The 18310-nt window shown below is 36.5% G+C and overlaps 1 protein-coding gene across 10 annotated transcripts in view; it reads left to right on the top strand.

The window, feature by feature from the left end:
* Window positions 1–18310, top strand: part of VPS13B (vacuolar protein sorting 13 homolog B) — an 805060-nt gene that overhangs the window by 84622 nt on the left and 702128 nt on the right. For all 10 annotated transcript variants that reach the window (XM_074386816.1, XM_074386811.1, XM_074386814.1 and 7 more), the window contains 5 exons: window positions 4001–4096; window positions 4549–4671; window positions 5130–5267; window positions 6223–6310; window positions 12501–12692. In XM_074386816.1, the coding sequence (XP_074242917.1) occupies window positions 4001–4096; window positions 4549–4671; window positions 5130–5267; window positions 6223–6310; window positions 12501–12692 (637 nt within the window). The remainder of the gene's footprint in view (window positions 1–4000; window positions 4097–4548; window positions 4672–5129; window positions 5268–6222; window positions 6311–12500; window positions 12693–18310) is intronic.

Raw genomic sequence — 18310 nt, 5'->3', positions numbered from 1 at the left:
TGTTGTTTTGGAGGCAGTCTGACCCTGTCACCCAGGCTGGAATGTAGTGGTGCAATCTTGGCTCACTGCAACCTCTGCCCCTCAGATTCAAGCAATTCTTGTGCCTCAGCCTCCCAAGTAGCTGGGACTACAGGCATGCACCACCACACCTGGGTAATTTTTGTATTTTTAGTAGAGACAGGATTTCGCCATGTTGGCCAGCCTGGTCTTGAACTCCTGGCTTCAAGTGATCCACCTGACTTGGCCTCCCAAAGTGCTGGCATTACAGGCTTGAGCTGCCACTTCTGGCTTCAGAGTAGGACCTCTGTTGAAATTGGAGTCAGTCCTTTCAAACGGTACTTACTGCTGCTTTATTGACTAAATTTACAGAACATTAGAAATTCATTGTCATTTCAACTGTGTTCCCAGCATCTTCACCAGGAGTGGATTTCAGGTTCAGAAATCACTTTCTTTCTTGCTTTGTTTCTTGCTTTGTTCGCTTCCCTCCCCTCCCCTCCCCCTCCTCTCCCCCTCCTCTCCCCTCTCCCCTTCTCTCCCCTCCCCCTTCCCTCTTCTCTCCCCCTCCTTTCCCCTCCCCTCCCCCTCCCCTCTTCTTCCCCCTTTCCTTCCCCTTTCCCTCTCCTCCCCTCTCCTCCCCACTCCTCCCCTCTCCTCCCCTCTCCTTCTGTCTGTCTTTCTGTCTGTCTTTCTGTCTTGATGGAGTCCTGCTCTGTTAACTAGGCTAGAGTGCAATGGTGCAATCTTGGCTCACTGCAGCCTCCACCTCCTGGGTTCAAGTGATTCTCCTGCCTCAGCCTCCCAAGTAGTTGGGATTATAGGTACCTGCCTTCATGCCTGGCTAATTTTTGTATTTTTAACCTTGTGATCTGCCTGCTTCATCCTCCCAAAGTGCTGGGATTACAGGCATGAGCCACCATACCTGGCAGAAATCATTTTCTTTGTTTAACTATAAGAAGCAAGTCCTTATCTACTCAAGTTGGACCAGTAACTGTCTTCAGGCTCCACTTCTAAATCTAGTTCTTTAGTAGTTACTTCTTCCACCTAAGTCTTGAACACCTCAAAGTCATCCAGGAGGGTTAAAATCAGCTTCTTTCAAGCTCTTGTTAATGTGGATAGTTTGACCTCCTTCTGTGAATCACAGATGTTCTTAATGGCACCTGGAATGGTGAACCCTTTCAGAAAAGTTTTTGATTTACTTTCCCTAGATTCATCAGAGGAATTTCTGTGTATGGTGGCTATAGCCTTACAAAATGTATTTCTTATATAATAAGACTTGAAAGTCAACTTTCCTCCTAATCTGTGGGCTGCACAATGGATGTCATTTTAGCAGGCATGAAAAACAATATTCATCTCTTTGTTTGTCTCCATCAGAGGTATAGGGTGACCAGGTGCATTGTCAGTGAGCAGTAATATTTTAAGAGGAGGCCTTTTTTTCAAAGCAGTAGGTTTCCATAGGCTTAAAATATTTAGTAAACCATGCCATAAACAGATGTACTGTCATTCAGTTATTTTTCTTCCATTTATAGAGCACAAGCAGAGTAGATTTAGCATGATTCTTAAGGGCCATAGGATTTTCAGAATGGTAAATGAACATTATCTTCAACTTAAAGTTACCAGGTATGTTATCCCCTAACAAGAGAGTCAGCCTGTCTTTTGAAGCTTTGAAGCCAAGCACTGACTTCTCTTTAGCTCAGATGACATCTTCTTCCAAGAGAAGGCTGGAAGAAGGCAAAGGAAGCTTGCAGTTGGAAAATTCCGGCCTGGTGTGCCTCGTGCCGCTACCAGCCCCGTGCCGCCTCGTGCCGTCCACGGGCTGGACCTGAATCATCAGGACTTGAGCCTTCCACAAGCGGCACCTGGACTCTCTTGGCCCCAGGATTTGGCCTGTGCTCACAGCTTCCCACAAGCGGCACCTGGGCTCTCTTGGCCCCAGGATTTGGCCTGTGCCGCTCCCCACAGGTCCCCCTTTTTTATTTTATTTAGAATTAGGCTGAGTGGTAGTTATGCCCGCGGGAACCGTGCCTGTCTTAGGTCAGAGGACCCCACATGAGAGAACATTGACTCCTTATCCATCATGGGGAGGGAAAAACGTTTTCCTCCTTATCTTAGGCGGAGTGTCCTTACTCATGCTCCTCAGTTGCCCGTCATTGGCTAACCGGTTCAGCTCACCGGGTGACCTGAGAGGAAAGGTATCAAGCTCCATCTCTAGGTCTACCATCTCCTGCTTGTGGTAATGGACCTGAATGGGCTGCATCTTTATGGCCTCAATTTGTGATCCTGAGAAGCTTCTGAGTTTGCTGAGTATAATAGAACCGATAGACAGTAAGACAAGGAGGGAAAGCAATCAGGATAAATGATACCATGTTGTTGACTCCCAAAAAGGAAAAAGATAGAAGACCCTCAGGGCTCGATGTCGTCCCTGGGTGGAGTTGGTTTTTCGGATTTTTCGATACTTACTTGCTTCACAAGTCTCTCGGGAAGCCACCTGGCCTTGAAATGTGTTGAAAATTTGTTGATTAGTGTAGCCATTTTTGCATTATCTTATCGGGTAACTGTGTACAGCTTCTATGTCAGCACTTGCTGTTTATCTTGTACTTTTATGTTTATGGAGATGTCTTCCTTCCATAAGCCTCATGAACAGACCTCTGCAGCAGAAAACTCTCAGACTTTTCTGCTGCAGCTTTCTTACCTCTGTTAACCTACATAGAATTGAAGAGTTAGGGTTTGCTCTGGATTAGGCTTTGACTTAAGGGATTGTTGTGGCTGGTTTGACTGTCTATCCAGACCACTCAAATTTCTTCCATATCAGCTTCCTTATCACTTGTGTGTACACTGTTAATTTCCTTCAAGACTTTTTTCTTTTGCGTTAATGACTGGGCCAACGGTTTGACTCAAGAGGCTTAGCTTTTGGCCTGTCTTGGCTTTTACATCCCTTCCTCACTAAGCTTGATCATTTTTAGCTTTTGATTTAAAGTGAGAGACAGGGACTACTCCTTTTACTTAAATACTTAGGCCATTGTGATATTACTAATTAGCCTAATTTTAATATTGTTGTTTCTCAGGAAATAGGGAGACCCAAGGAGAAGGGAGAGAAGGGAATGGCTAGACAGTGGAGCAGTCAGAACACACACATTTATCAATTAAGTTCTCAATCTTATATGGGCATGTTCATGGTGCCCCAAAATAATTACAATAATACCGTCAAAGATCACTGATTACAGATCACCATAACAGATAATAATGAAAAATTTTGAACTATTGGGACAATTACCAAAATGTGACACAGAGACACAAAGTAAGCATGTGCTATTGGGAAAATGGTGCTGATAGACAAGTAATATGGGGTTGCTACAGACTTTCAGTTGGTAAAAAGTGCAATATCTGTGAGGTGAAATAAAGTGGAGTGCAGTACAGTGAGGTTTGCCTCACTTATTTAGCCGGCCTTCAGTAAGTATTCGTTGAATGATTGAATGAGTCTATGAGATTTAGTAGGAAGCATACTTTGAAAAGAAATATGCTTGATTGTTTCCTTCATAGGAACTAAAAAGAGCTTATTTTACTATTTGTATTTCATCACTACTTTAGTTTTTTAATTTCAAATAGTGAGGAGTCTTGGAAATGACTGAAACTACACATCGTTGAATGTTTTAGTGAATATAAAATGAACTGAGGTTATACTATGTGTAAATTTTTGGCAGACTACATGAATGATTTTATGAGTGTGGGACTGTTACTGCACACAGCTTTCATTTTTTAAAACAATATTAAGAAGGAGTTTGAAAAGCATTTAAATTCTCTATATAAGTTGAGACTAGTATATTCAACCTTTATACCGTGTGTAATCTGTTACAGCTGGTTTTGTTGCCCCTGCTTTCCTGCTTAATAGTTAAATTTCCTGAATCTTAAAATTGGCCTCGTTTTAATCAGTTAACCATAACAGTGACAATTTATTGCCCTTTAATACTAATTTTGATTTACTTAATATTCTTATATTTCTTAGCTCACAGAAGTGCAAGCTGAGAGTAGTTATTACAGTCCACAGAAAGTAAAATCTAAAGAAGTATTGTGTTGGGAACAAGAAGGAACTACAGTTGAGGTAATCTTTCAATATTGAATCTGTATTTTTAAATTTTCGATTCTTTAATATTTCATAAATACCTGTTTTTATCAGATGTAGTATGTTTAAAAAATGTGTGTTTATAGTTTGGTATTTCTTTTTTAATAACCAGTAGTATTTGTTGAAATAATTCTTTAACAAAAATTTATTGTAATACTTAACATTAACTTATTTCATTATTTTCACTTAGCTTGTGTATGCTTGTGTGTATGTGTATGTACATGTAATGCTCATGAAGTATAGGTTTGTGGTACAAAGACAAGTAAGATGTTTCTTATTTTCATGGAGCTTACTATCCAAGAAGAATAAATTTAGAAATGACATAATTCTAAAGATGTTTAACTAATTTAGAGATTCTACAAGGAAAACCTCTAACATTTTTATGAAATTCAAGTCCTTAGTTCTAATGTTTCCTTTCTAAACTCTTATAGGCCCTTATGATGGGAGAACCTTTCTTTGATTGCCAGATTGGGTTTGTTGGTTGCAGAGCCATGTGCCTTAAAGGAATTATGGGTGTTAAAGATTTTGAAGAGAATATGAATAGAAGTGAAACTGTAAGTCCCTTTTGTCCACCCTTTTTTGGATAGGATACAGGGATGATGAAGTGCTTATTGAAGTGTTTAACCGTGTAAAATCTCTTAGACTATATATATTTCAGGCTTGAGAGAGGAGCTTTACTATTTCTCTCTGTGTTTCCGCTACAATAAATTATAGAGCTCTGGGAAGTTTAGAAAGTTGGTAGCACTTAACACCTAGACAGTTGTTCCAGTTACTTTCTGATTCGTGAATGTTTCTTCTTTTTTGTTTATGGCAGTTATTTGGAGTTTCCTTTTGGTTTGTTAAAATGTTCTTAGCCAAAATAGTTAATGAAAATGGACGCAGCAGCATTCCTTATCTTTTTGTTTGAGTGACTTCTTCTGACTAGTAAATGGACATCATAAAATCAAGGTTTTATTTTGTTTAACAGGCTAATGATTTTTCTTCCTGTTTATAATTTTGCATTTGTTTTCAGGAAGCCTGTTTCTTCATTTGTGGTGAAAATTTAAATACGAAAGGGTTCACATACCTTACGAATTCATTGTTTGATTACAGAAGCCCAGAAAATAATGGTACTCGTGCAGAATTTATCTTGGATTCAACTCATCATAAGGTCTGAGAATATATATTTGAACCAAATTCTGGGCTGTGTTTGGTGGACATTATGTGAATAGTTGTGATTTCTAGCTTTATTTTCAAATAGTATCTTCTGAATGATAATTGTTTCTTAAAACATTTAGAATGCATTTATACAGTGTATACATGTAGAATGTTTGAGGTGTGCACAGAGATCTTTACTTTTATTTAGTGTGTAACCATATTTTGCATATTTGTGCCCTACTTTAAAAATAGTCCTTCCTCCTACATGGAGGAAGCATGTAGAATTACCTCTTAATTTTTGTTACTTTTAATGTGTAGAATTGATGGGAAAGAATGAGGAATTGACCTTTTTACTATATATACTTCTTAGTATTTTTTTAAATGTAAGAATATATTAATATGTTTATGGAATATTAATACATTTATGAAATAAGTTAAAAATTTAAATAGTTACCTGAGGATTAATGCAGTAGAATAATTTACATTTTACTCCTTTTCATTAAGATTTACTTTCATTGTTAAAATATTTAATGTTGACCTGCATAATTGACATGCATTTAGAATATTTTATTATATTCTTAGTGTTTGAATTGTTTCATATAAGTGTATTGAAGTATTTAAGGATTAACTCTATTTGAGGGTATACATTATTAGGTAGTTTAGTGATAGTGATAAAGGTCAGGAGTGTACTATCTCCTCCATTGTAGGTATTTATTAACTAGATATGATTAATAAAGTGGTCAAAATGTCTCATAAAATTATGGATATTCTTTTTGTGTGGTCTATAACAGATGAAATGTTTACCTTTCTTAGACGTAAATTCTTAGAATAACCTCTGTTCTTTCGTTTTGGTAATCCTTTGTGTTGATAGACATTGTATAGAAGGATGTGTGTCTGACCTATCAAGTTTTAAACTCAAAAGTTCCTTTTATGCAATGTTTGTTCTGTTTGCATTGCTTTGTTGGCAGGAGACGTACACTGAGATAGCTGGAATGCAACGGTTTGGGGCTTTTTATATGGATTACCTGTATACAATGGAGAGCACAAGTGGCAAAGGTATTGGCTTCTTTCCTTTATGTTTGCCATTTCTTGAACAACTGAAACAAAGTCTTCTTCAGAATCAGTCAGTTTTGAATGGTTTTACTCTATTGCATAAGATTTACCTTCTAGTGCTTTGGGGAGTGGTTTAATTTTAATGTCATGTTTGAATTGTCTTAGATTTTTGGCATTTCAATTCCGTTTTTTATACAGCTGATTGAAGACGTTTTGTATAATCTACTAGAATTAGTTCTCATATATACCAAATACAATGATTCTGATACATCAAATTTTATATTACATTAAGTTTTCAAAAAGAATAAACCTTTTCTGTACTAAATGCATTTTGAAGGTGATACTAATTTTTTAATTAAAAAGAATATGTTGTATCAATCAGAAAAATAGAATATCTTCCAGAGACTTTAAATGCATAGATTGTATTATTTTATTCTGTACCTTATAGTATTCTATTTTTAGAAATAAATGACATTTAAAAATTTCAACATTTGTTATTTTACTTCTATATCAATATATAATGTTATGCTAACTATTTCAGTCTTCTTTATGTTGAAAAGTTAGTGAAAATACGTTTACAATTTTTTTGGTAAATTTTTTGTTTTTTAAAAAAAACAATTTCAGTGTATTAGGTGATATGTTAGGTACAGGTGAATGCAATGAAAACCAAAATATTTCCTAAGGAGCCAATAGGTGGTGTTGAACTAGACATTTAGGTAAATGATTGTAACATAGCCTGTTAAGAAGAGTAATATAAATAGAGAACTAAAAGAAGTGTGGGTAAAAAAAAAAATGAAAACTTTTGCTTGAAAGATTGAAACTTCACAGAGTCAATCTTGAAGTAAATTTGTTTTTGATGAAGAAAGAGGGAAAGAGCAGTAATCTTTTGGCTTCTGCTTTTGGAATGGTTTCTAAATATTGATGTTTTCATTGTTCAATCCCTAATTTCTTTCCCTAAACTTTCTCCCAAGGGTAATCTCATTCTTTTCCATGGATTTAAGTACTTTCCATATGTTGTTGATACCCAAATTTGCATTTTGTAGTCCAAACTTCTCTAAGATTCAGAGTTAAATATCCAGTGCATACTTGACACTTTTACTTCTGTGTCTCACAGATATCTCAAAACTGATTTTGTCCAAAATTGAGTTGTTAATATTCCTTTGACCACCTACTACCTCTGCTTCTCTATTTTTAGGCTTCTCTTTTTGGAAACTTGTACTATCATCTTCTTGTTGCTCAAGCCAGAAACCTGGGAGTCATCATAACACACTTTTTCCTTCATTTCTAGCCATCTGGTCCATGGATGGTAACAGTGGTATCACTGTTACCATATGGACTAGCATCTCGTTTATATATACCATCATCTCTAGGTTCTAATAGCTTTTTTTTTTTTTTTTTTTTTTAAATTGAGAAGGAGTTTTGCTCTGTCGCTCAGGCTGGAGTGTAGTGGCATGATCTTGGCTCAGTGCAACCTCTGCCTCTCAGGTTCAAGTGATTCTCATGCCTCAGCCTCCTAAGTGGCTGGGACTACAGGCATGTACCACCATACCTGGCTGATTTTTGTATTTTTAGTAGAGACAGGTTTTTTTCATGTTGACCATGCTGGACTTACCCTCCTAATCTCAAGTGATCTGTCCACCTCAGCCTCCTGAAGTGCTGGGATTACAGGTGTGAGCCACCGCACCCAGCCAGGTTCTAAAGCTAGCTATGTTGCTCACGCGCTCATGCGCACTCTCTCTCTCTCTCTCCCCGCTTTTTCTCCCCCACCCTGCCTCTCTCTCTATCCCCCCTTTCCCCTTCTTCTTTCTTCCTTTTTCGTGATTTTGCTCTCGTTGCCCAGGCTGGAGTGCAGTTGTGTGATCTTGGCTCATTGCAATCTCCACCTCCTAGGTTCAGGTGATTCTTCTGTCTCAGTCCCAGAGTAACTGGGATTACAGGCATGTGCCACCATACCTGGCTAATTTTGTATTTTTAGTAGAGATGGGGTTTCTCCAAGTTGGTCAGGCTGGTCTAGAATTCCCGACCTCAGGTTATCTGCCTGCCTTGGCCTCCCAAAGTGCTGGGATTTCCAGGCATGAGTCACCACGTCCAGCCCTAAAACTTTGTTACTGGTCGTCCTGCATTCACTGTAGTCCTATAGTTTCTACTGCAATCACAGGGATTTAATTTTCTGCTTATAATTTTCATGGGCCTGATATTGGTTTATTTAAAAACAAAATTTAAATAGTTTACTAGATTCTGGTCTTGAGTTACTTGGTGGGTGGTGATAATTATTAGGAAAGCTAGATAAGCAAGGAAAATTTTTGGAGGAAAAGATGAGTTTTGAGATAACTATGGACATTGAGGTGTAAATATTTCTTAGCCAATTATATATATGAAAGTGCAACTCAGAAGTCTTATGTTCTAAGAGTGTTGCAAATTATTATAGTGTTATAGTTGCCACTTGTAAGCTGGTAGATTTCTTCTTGTTCAATATAATGTCTTATGCATATGCTGTGGATTCCATATCTTGTGAGGAGGTGGAGTATGTAGTAGTTAACCTTTCAAGCAAAGGAAATCTATCACAGAACATCTCTATTTGTATATATGCCTCTCCTGCAGCCTTTAAAACATAGAAACATGATTTATGTTGTTAGATTGTTTATATATTACTTCTGAGAAGCCAGTAGTTTGTTAACCTTCAGGTTTTTCATATTTTTCACTTATATGAATAGTATGCAGTGTTACAGATATCATAGTCCTTAACTTTCAAAACAAAATATTGGAAAATAACACATGTACAGAATAGCAAAGAATTCAAAACTGAGCACCTGTGTATTCTCCATGCATACCAAGATATAGGATATTGTTAGTATCCAATAAGCCTCCTATGTATTTATTTTCTACCACACTCTTCCTCTTTTACTGGGGAAGACTGCTGTTCTAAGATTTTTGGGAATCACTCTCTTGCTTTTGGTTTGCCATTTATACATTTACTTTCTTATGTTGCGTAAACTGTTTTTGTTTTTGTTTTTTTTGCAGGGGGGGTTGATGGTGGAAATAATAGAATTCCACTGTTAACTTGTGAATGTCACATATACTTTATGTTAATTCATTCACTCAATAATCTGTTAATTTATTGCTTGCTTTTTAGGTAACTTTATATGCTTATGTTTTTCATGATCCATATTTACTGGTAGAGTGATGATGATGATGTTGATAATAATAGCTAATTTTTATTGGTTTTAAATATAAGATTCTGTTCTAAGTGTTTTACATACATTAACTTACTTAATTCTCATAACTTTATAACTTGGAAAAATTATCCCCATTTTGCATATGAGGAAACAGCAAACCCTATACAGGTAAAGTAAAAAGGACCAAGATCATATGCATAGTATGTGGGATTTCAACCCAACCTATCCAGCTCTAGAGCCTACATTCATAACTACTCTGTTGATACTTCTTTCTTTTTTGGCTTACCTGAAACAAGAAATTTGTAGAATTTTAAATATTAATGAAATAGGAAAAGTATTGAGTTCCTGTAAGAGAATACTTGTAAATACTTAAAAAATACTTTTAGTATCTAAAACTCTTGTTTTTTTGATGACTTTTTTTTGTTTCTATAGTAAATGTTATCAAAAAGTGCCCTAAATTTTATCTAAGTAAATATCTAAACATATATTGAATCAATACTTTTACAAAGTTTGTAGTGAATCCTGATAGTTTGAAAGCAGATTTCACTTTGTATGTTTTAAGTAAGTTCATGGTAGTATTCTAATTAATGTAAGAAACTAGTAAATACAGTAAGAAAGGAAGCTTCTATTTATTTTTTGTGTAATAAGTGATATAGTAGTCCCTTCTCCACATTATAGTATGGCATATAAATAAAAACTAATTAAGTTTTCTGTTTTACTATTTGATATTGATGATAAGCTGTTGCTACTGCTGCTTTTCTTTTTTCTTCCTCCTTCTTTCTTCCTCCTTTTCTCCTTCTCCTCCCCCTTCTTCTCCTTCTCTGTGGGTATACTTTATGTAGTCATTTTTGCTTACAACTGAAACTCTGGAAAAATTAATGTCTTTTCCCCATGAGCTTTTTATAGACACTAGTAAAAGTTTCAACCTTTTGTTCCACAAGATAAGCATCTTCTGACAATTATTTTCCTTTGTGATGTTTTCACAACTAAATTGAAATATTTGTTAATATAACTGTGTAAATATTTGTTATTGTTATGATGACTACCTTTCTAGTCTTTTCTGTTTAAGGGAGTTATTGCCAGTGTTTTGGACCGTAAAGTAGATAGCTCAAATTGTAATGTACAACCGAAAGATTTTAGTGATACAATAGGAGATAAATCTGAAACAAGTTATTGAATTGAAGGACAAGGATTGAGAGATTCTTGACTCTTAATAAGAGTAGCCAAACATTCAGGGAATTGGAAGTGGCCAGATTACATGAAAGGTGGGCACGAGTAAATAGCTGAAAATATATAGCTAAAAGCCAGTTCTGTTTTTACATTTCAGATAAGCCATTGGTATCTAAATTTAAACTGCATTATATTTAGTTATCATTATGGGGGCATTGGCTTCTGTTATTTTAGAGACATTTGGGGGTCTAAAAGAAGAGTATTGTTATAAAGTGACATTGTTTAGGAAGCCTGTTATCCCTTAAAGGACCCATAGCAGGGCATTTTTCTTGGGTTTTGAGTATGTTGATTTATAACTGAAGTTCTTCTATCTTCAAGTTACCTCATTCTGTCTTACACGTAACTCTAGAAATGTAATGCTTTTAGCTATGAAAAGTAATGGTTTTTAATGTGAATGGTGTGATATTTATACCTAATTCCTAATGTCAGTATTAATCATACATCTTATAAAATATGTATGAGATTAACATTGTATGTTTTATTTGATGTGACATTTAAGTCTATATGGGCTAATAGATTTGTGCTTGTATTATGTAGTTAACTTTAAAAAAATCTGCCCACTGAGTCATCTGGTTAAGTATATGTGAGTAATAAATTTAATTAATTTTTGTTCATATGATGACTAAAGATTGAACCATACTCCTTTGCATGAAATAATGGAAATGTATTTTTGTATAAAAGTTATTAGAAGGTGTAGATATAAAAGTTTTATTTTAAATAGGCCTTTCTAGGTTCTAAAGGTAATTAAATCCTGGAAAAATCTTTCTTCTTTTTGTCTGAATAAACAAAATACGTTATAAATTAAAAATGATTTTTATTACTTATAATAATGGATTCATATATACAAAAAAAATCTCTCTGCCGGGCGCGGTGGCTCATGCCTGTAATCCCAGCACTTTGGGAGGCCAAGGCAGGTGGATCACGAGGTCAGGAGTTTGAGACCAGCGTGGCCAATATGGTGAAACCCCATCTCTACTAAAAATATAAAAATTAGCTGGGTGTGTTGGCACGTGCCTGTAGTCCCAGTTATTTGGGAGGCTGAGGCAGGAGAATCGCTTGAGCCCAGGAGCAGAGGTTGCAGTGAGCCGAGATCATACCACTGCGTTTCAGTCTGGGCAACAGATCAAGACTCTGTCTCAAAAAAAAAAAACAAAAAAAAACTCATATAAGAAATGTACATATTAGATAATGACACAGGGCTACATGTGGGGCCAATATCTTATTTAGAAAACAGTGTATGAGGAGATAAGGAATCTAGGAACTGGAATTCTGTACCGTGGATCTCAGCCATAATGAATCTATTCTCGAAAAAGTTCAAGCAGGTAATACCTACTGTTCATTTCCATGGTCATTATAAAACTCTCAAGGCACCCTGTGATCATGCTATTTTAATAACATAATTTTCAATGACCTTCAAGATAAATTAGTAAAATGGGCTTTCCTCCAAAGTCCCCCCTCAGTCAAGGCATATTGTCTATAGAATCACTGGATATAAGCCAATTAGGTTTTGCAGAATAATATTCTAAGAATGACACTTTTGATTTATATTGCTTGTTATAATATTAAATAACAGGAATAAATATAGATTTAATGAATTGCTTTTTATCAGTAATATTTTATTATATGCATGGAAAAATACAAATCAGCAGGATTCTCTGTTTGCAGCTGATTGGGAATTTGTTTTAAGGCATTAACTACAAGCTATAAAGACGAGAGAAGAGTAATCTTAAAACATATACTCGATTTATTCGATTGATGCTTAAAATATAAAATTCAACTTCTTTTAGGTTCTACAAATCAACAAGACTTTTCTTCAGGGAAAAGTGAAGATTTGGGAACAGTTCAGGAGAAATCCACCAAAAGCCTTGTTATAGGTCCTCTGGATTTTCGTTTGGATAGCAGTGCGGTGCATAGGATTTTGAAAATGATTGTGTGTGCCTTGGAACATGAATATGAACCATATAGCAGGCTAAAATCAGGTTTGTTTCTGGATTAATTCTGAATCTATTCCAGTTTGTTTTGAATAATTATGCAATCCAATTTGTGTTGTCTTGCTAACTTTACCTTTTTAGTGTAATTTTTCTGTTTGCAAGGACTTTGATGTATTTAGCTGTTTATTTGAAGAATAAACTTGTGTGTGGAAGTTGGAGAGGTCAAGATTTAAAAATCATTGCACAAGTACTTTATTTGCCAGTATTTGTCAGTATTTTATTGTTACACCTTTTGACACTTTTTCTAGTGGATACTTGTAAATTATGACTTTTTTTTTCTCACATTAATGGATTCTAAGGAGCCAGATATAAAGCTGGGCTCTAAACATACAAATTTAACATTCAAGAAAACTTAGGGCCTACTGGATTAAAAAAATTTGCTGTACAACTAATTTTTTCTACATGGCGGATAGCTATGTTTGTCACTGTTTTATAAAATACAAATTCTTTCTTTGTTGTTGTTGTTTTTGAGATGAAGTCTTGCTGTGTCGCCCAGCCTGAAGTACAGTGGTGTGATCTTGGCTTGCTGCAACCTCTGCCTTCCGGGTTCAAGTGATTCTCCTGCCTCAGCCTCCCGGGTAGCTGGGACTATAGGCGTGGGCTGCCACACCCAGCTAATTTTTGTCTTTTTAGTAGAGACGAGGTTCACCCTGTTGGGGAGGATGGTCACACTCTCTTGACCTAGTGATCTGCCCACCTCAGCTTTCCAAAGTGCTGGAATTACAGATGTGAGCCACCACAGCTGGCCACAAATTCCATTTTAAAGCAGTAAATCAACTCTAGAGTAAAGCATAATAGTGTAATGAGGAAGTATAAGATAATAATTAAGAACTCTGCCTGTGGAGTCAGACTATGGTTTAAAATTTGACCCTCACTTCTCAGTATCCTTAGGAAATTTAATTAACATCTTTGATGTTTCATTTCTCTGTCTCTATAATAAGTTTAGTTATTGTGACAGAGACGGCTAATTGTCTCCTCAATATCCATCCTTCTATTTTTCATAGTAATAGAAATTTCTATAACATAAAGACTATACATTTAAGGGGTAGTCATATGACTAAGTTCTGCCTACTGGGATGGAAGCAGAACTTTATGTGATGTTTTGGGCCATGACTTTAAAAGGAAGGCATTGTCGGAAAGTAAATATAATGGCACAGGCTGGACCTGCCATTTTAGATCCTGAGATTAAAGCTGCATGCTGAGGATGATAGAGTAGCAAGGTGAAAAGAAACTAGGTCCTCAATACTGTGATGGTACTATGTTAGCTCTAGATCCTTTAGACTTAGGTTGTTGTGTGAAAGAGAAATAAGGGCTGACCATGGTCACTCATATCTGTAATCCCAGTACTTGTGAAGGCCAAGTTGGGAGGATTGCTTGAGCCCAGGAGTTTGAGACCAACTTGGGAAACATGACAAGACCCTGCCTCTATAAAAAATAAAATAAAATAAAAATTAGCTGGGTGGGGTGGCTCATGCATTGGCCCTCGGACTGAGGAGGGAGGATTGCTTGAGTCTGAAAAGTTGAAACTTCACTGAGTTGTGATTGTGTCACTGCACTCCAGCCTAACCAACACAAGACCCTGTTTCAGAAAAGAAAGCCTCTGTTTTTGTTGAAGTTTCTATTACTTTACTTTTATCCAAGCAACTTTACTGTTATCTTAAATGATACACTGATAGGACCTACTTCCAACGATTGTTCTGAGCACTAATGAGATAGTTCATATAAAAGCACACTTAACACACTATACAGTAAGTGCTGGACAAATTCACACATTCATTTATTGTATCTTACTTGAATGCCTCCCCTGTGCCAGAATTTCTTCTGTGTGCTAGGATAGTATGACAAACAAGACATACAAAGTCTTTGCTTTTATGGAGCTTATATCCTCATGGGGTAGACAAATAATAAAAAAGTAAAAATATCATTTCAGTCATTGATAAATACTGGAGAGGAAAAATGAAAGTGTGAGGAAGAGTGCTAGAAACAGAAGGAGAGGAGAGCTGTTTTAGTAGGGACTTCAGGAAAGTTTTCCCTGGAGAGTTTATATGTGAGCTAACTTGTGAATGATGTAAAGGAGTGAATCATGCATATATTTGTGAAAAGAGGGTTTTATGTAGACAAGTGCAAGCGCCTTGAGGTAGGAACAGTTTTGGCAGCATACGGGGATAAAAACAGGCTGGTATAGCTGAAGCACAATAAATGTTTATAAGTCATAGAGGTAGACATCAATCACCCTGTCGGGTTTTAGGGACCAAGTAATATTGATTTTATTCTAAATGTGATGAGAAATCATTAGTAAGTTTTGAATAGGGAGTAATTAACTTATTATTTTAGTAGTAAGTAGTAGGGTTGGAATATGTTTTCATTTAATAAAATTTAGATTTTCCTAGTCCCTACTTGTACTCATTTGTGTGCATGTGTATTAAGTTCTGTACAACTTCATCATCTTTGTAGGTTTGTGTGTTTACTACCACAGTCAAGAAAATGAACACTTCCAATACCACAAGGATTTGCCATATTGCTATCTTACAGCCACTCCCATTTACCTACCATGTCCCTTTCTCTTTCCTCTTTTCCAGGGGCTAGGGATAACTCCTGGAAACTTTTGTCTTTCATGTCTAAAATTCTGTCATTTCAAAAATGTTAGTGAAATCATACAGTATGTAAGCTTTTGAAGTTGACTTATTTTACTCAGTATAATTCTCTGGAGACTCATTCCAGTTGTTGCATGTATCAGTAGTTTGTCTCTTTTTACTGCTGAGTAGTATTCGGTTGTATACATATACTACAGTTTGTTAATTCCTTCACTTATAGAAGAATATTTGGGATTACTCTAGTTTTGGGCTGTTACAAGTAATGCTGCTCTCAACAGTTATATACTTGTTTTCGTGTGAACTTTTCTTTGGAGTAAATGCTTAGGTGTGCAATTACTGGGTCATATGGTAGTTGCATGTTTATTTTTATTTTTTTAAAGAAACTGCCAAGCTGTTTTCAGGTGAGGCCATACCATTTTGCATCCCATCCATCAATGACTGTGTGATCCAGCTTCTTTACATCTTCCCCGCATTTTGTTTTGTCACTGTTTTTTATTTTAGCATTCTGATAGATGTGTAGTTTTAATTAGTAATCTGCCATCTCATTGTGATTTTAAAGTCGTGTTTCCTTATTGGCTAATCATGTTGAACATCTTTTTATGTGCTTATTTGCCATTTTAATTTCTTCAGTGAACTTCATATGTCTTTTGCCCATTTTGAAAATTCGGTTTATCTAAAAGTTTTAATGTTTTTCATTTTATACTCAAGTATGTCATCATTTTGAATTAATTTTTTACCTAAGGAATGAGGTTTAGATAGGGGTTTATTTATGTATGTTTGAATTTTCAGTTGCACCAGCACCATTTGTTGAAAAGACCATTTTTTCTTTATTAGACTGGTTTTGTACCTTTGTCAAAAATCAATTGAGCATATTTGTGTGGGTCTGTTTCTGAGTCCTCTACTTTGTTTTCCATTAGTAGACCTATAGTCTTTCCCACTGTCAATACCATGCTGACTTAATAACTCTGTAGTAAACCTTTATATTGGAAGGATAAGTTATTAATTTTGATTGTGAGGAAACATTTGCTTAGATTAGAAATAACCTCATTATAACTTTCATTTACACATATCTCTAACAGGATATTGGCTTGCTGTTTTGTTTTGTTTTGTTTTTGTTTTGAGATGAGGTCTTGCTTTGTCACTTAGGCTGGAATACAGTTGTGTGATCATGGCTCACTGTAGCCTTAATATCCTAAAATCAAGTGAGTCTTCTGCCTCAGCCTCCTGAGTAGCCCGGACCATAGGTGTGCATCTCCACATCCAGCTAAGTTTTTTTTTTTTTGGTAGAGATGAAGTCTCACTATGTTGCCTAGTCTTATCGTGAACTCCTGGGCTCAAACAATCATGCTTTGGCCTCCTGAAGTGCTGGGATTACAGGCATGAGCCACTGTGCTGGCCCTTGTCTCTTTTAATATGTATCTGTTGGCATTATTTATTTTTCTCATGTAAAAATCTAAGGTGGTCAGTATTCCAGGGAAACTCTATTTTATGAGATCGTCTTAGAGCCAGATTCCTTTTCTTTGGTTGTTCTGCCAACCCCTGAGATATACCATATATACACGGTCAGTTTAGGTCACCGTTATAGTGTGTAATTTTAATCAGGAGGAATGGGGAGCAAGAGCATAATGGTAGGTATGTAGTCTATGTGTCTGTCTGTCTGTCTATGTATCTATCTATCTATGATGTAGTCTCGCTCTGTTGCTCAAGCTGGAGTGCAGTGGTGTGATCTTGGCTCTCTGCAACCTCTGTCTCCCAGATTCAAGTGATTCTGCTGCCTTAGCCTCCCAGGTAGCTGGGATTACAGGTGCCTGCCACCATAACCGGCAAATTTTTCTATTTTTAGTACAGATGGGGTTTTGCCATGTTGTCCAGGCTGGTCTCAAACTCCTGACCTCAAGTGATCCACCCACTTTGGCCTCCCAAAGTGCAGAGATTATAGGCGTGAGCCACCATAGTGTCATTTTAAGGACACAGTGGTTGGTGTACAGTGGACACTAACTACTGTAGTCTCATTTTAAGGACATGGTACTCTTATCCCATCGACTAAAATAGTGACATGTCCCTACACCTAACTACAAGGTGATCTCTAGGAGGAGTCCATATACCTCACTTGAATTCAGAGGCTTTTATTGCTAAATGAAAGAAGGAGAAAATGAATACTCTTGAGCAATTAGCAATCTCTACCACAGTAGAAGTATCATGTATGTGTGTGTATAATCTTTATTTGAAGTTTTGAAGTGGTGTAGCATTTCAAAAATGTGATGTATCTAAAGAACCTTCTAGCTGACATTAATATGCATGCAATCCTCACTTGCTGTGATAGCTTGGCAGTATAAAAAGACCATGCAAAGTGATTTTTATCAGTGTGAAGAATTAAATTGTTCCACAACCTTCAGAAATTCTTGTCAAAACATTAAACATTCTCTTACTGTTTGTTTTAGATGTATAGAGGAATGAAAAAATATTAAAAGGAGTATTAAAAATTAAGGCATTTTATTTCTTTGATTAAACTTAAGAATTGTTCAAGCAGTTTTTGTCTCCTTCTTGTATAACTTACAATATGGCATGGCTTTTCTGTGCTACCTTAGTAAATTTACATACTCCTTTCTATGTTTGGATAAGATTCTAACATTTTATTCTGCACAATCTATGGGGGATTTCTCTGTTGCCCAGCCTGGAGTGCAGTGGTGTGATCTCGACTCAATTCTACCTCCATCTCCGAGTTCAACCTCTGCCTCCCAATTCAACCTTCGCCTCCCAGGTTTAAACATTTCTCCTGCCTCAGCCTCCTAAGTAGCTGGGATTACAGGCATGCACCACCATGCCTGGCTAAGTTTTGTGTTTTTTAGTAGAGAGGTGGTATTGCCTTGTTGGCCAGACTTGTCTCAAACTTCTGATCTCAGGTCATCTGCCCACCTTGTCTTCCCAAGGCCAAGGGCTTACAGGCGTGAGCCACTGTGCCTGGCTGAATTTTGCAAACTTAGCCACATCTATGTAACTAACTGTAAAAGA

The sequence above is a fragment of the Saimiri boliviensis genome, chromosome 15 (genome assembly GCF_048565385.1).
Source record: "Saimiri boliviensis isolate mSaiBol1 chromosome 15, mSaiBol1.pri, whole genome shotgun sequence".
In the NCBI taxonomy this organism is placed as follows: Eukaryota; Metazoa; Chordata; class Mammalia; order Primates; family Cebidae; genus Saimiri; species Saimiri boliviensis.
This window is presented reverse-complemented; position numbering and strand designations above follow the sequence as displayed.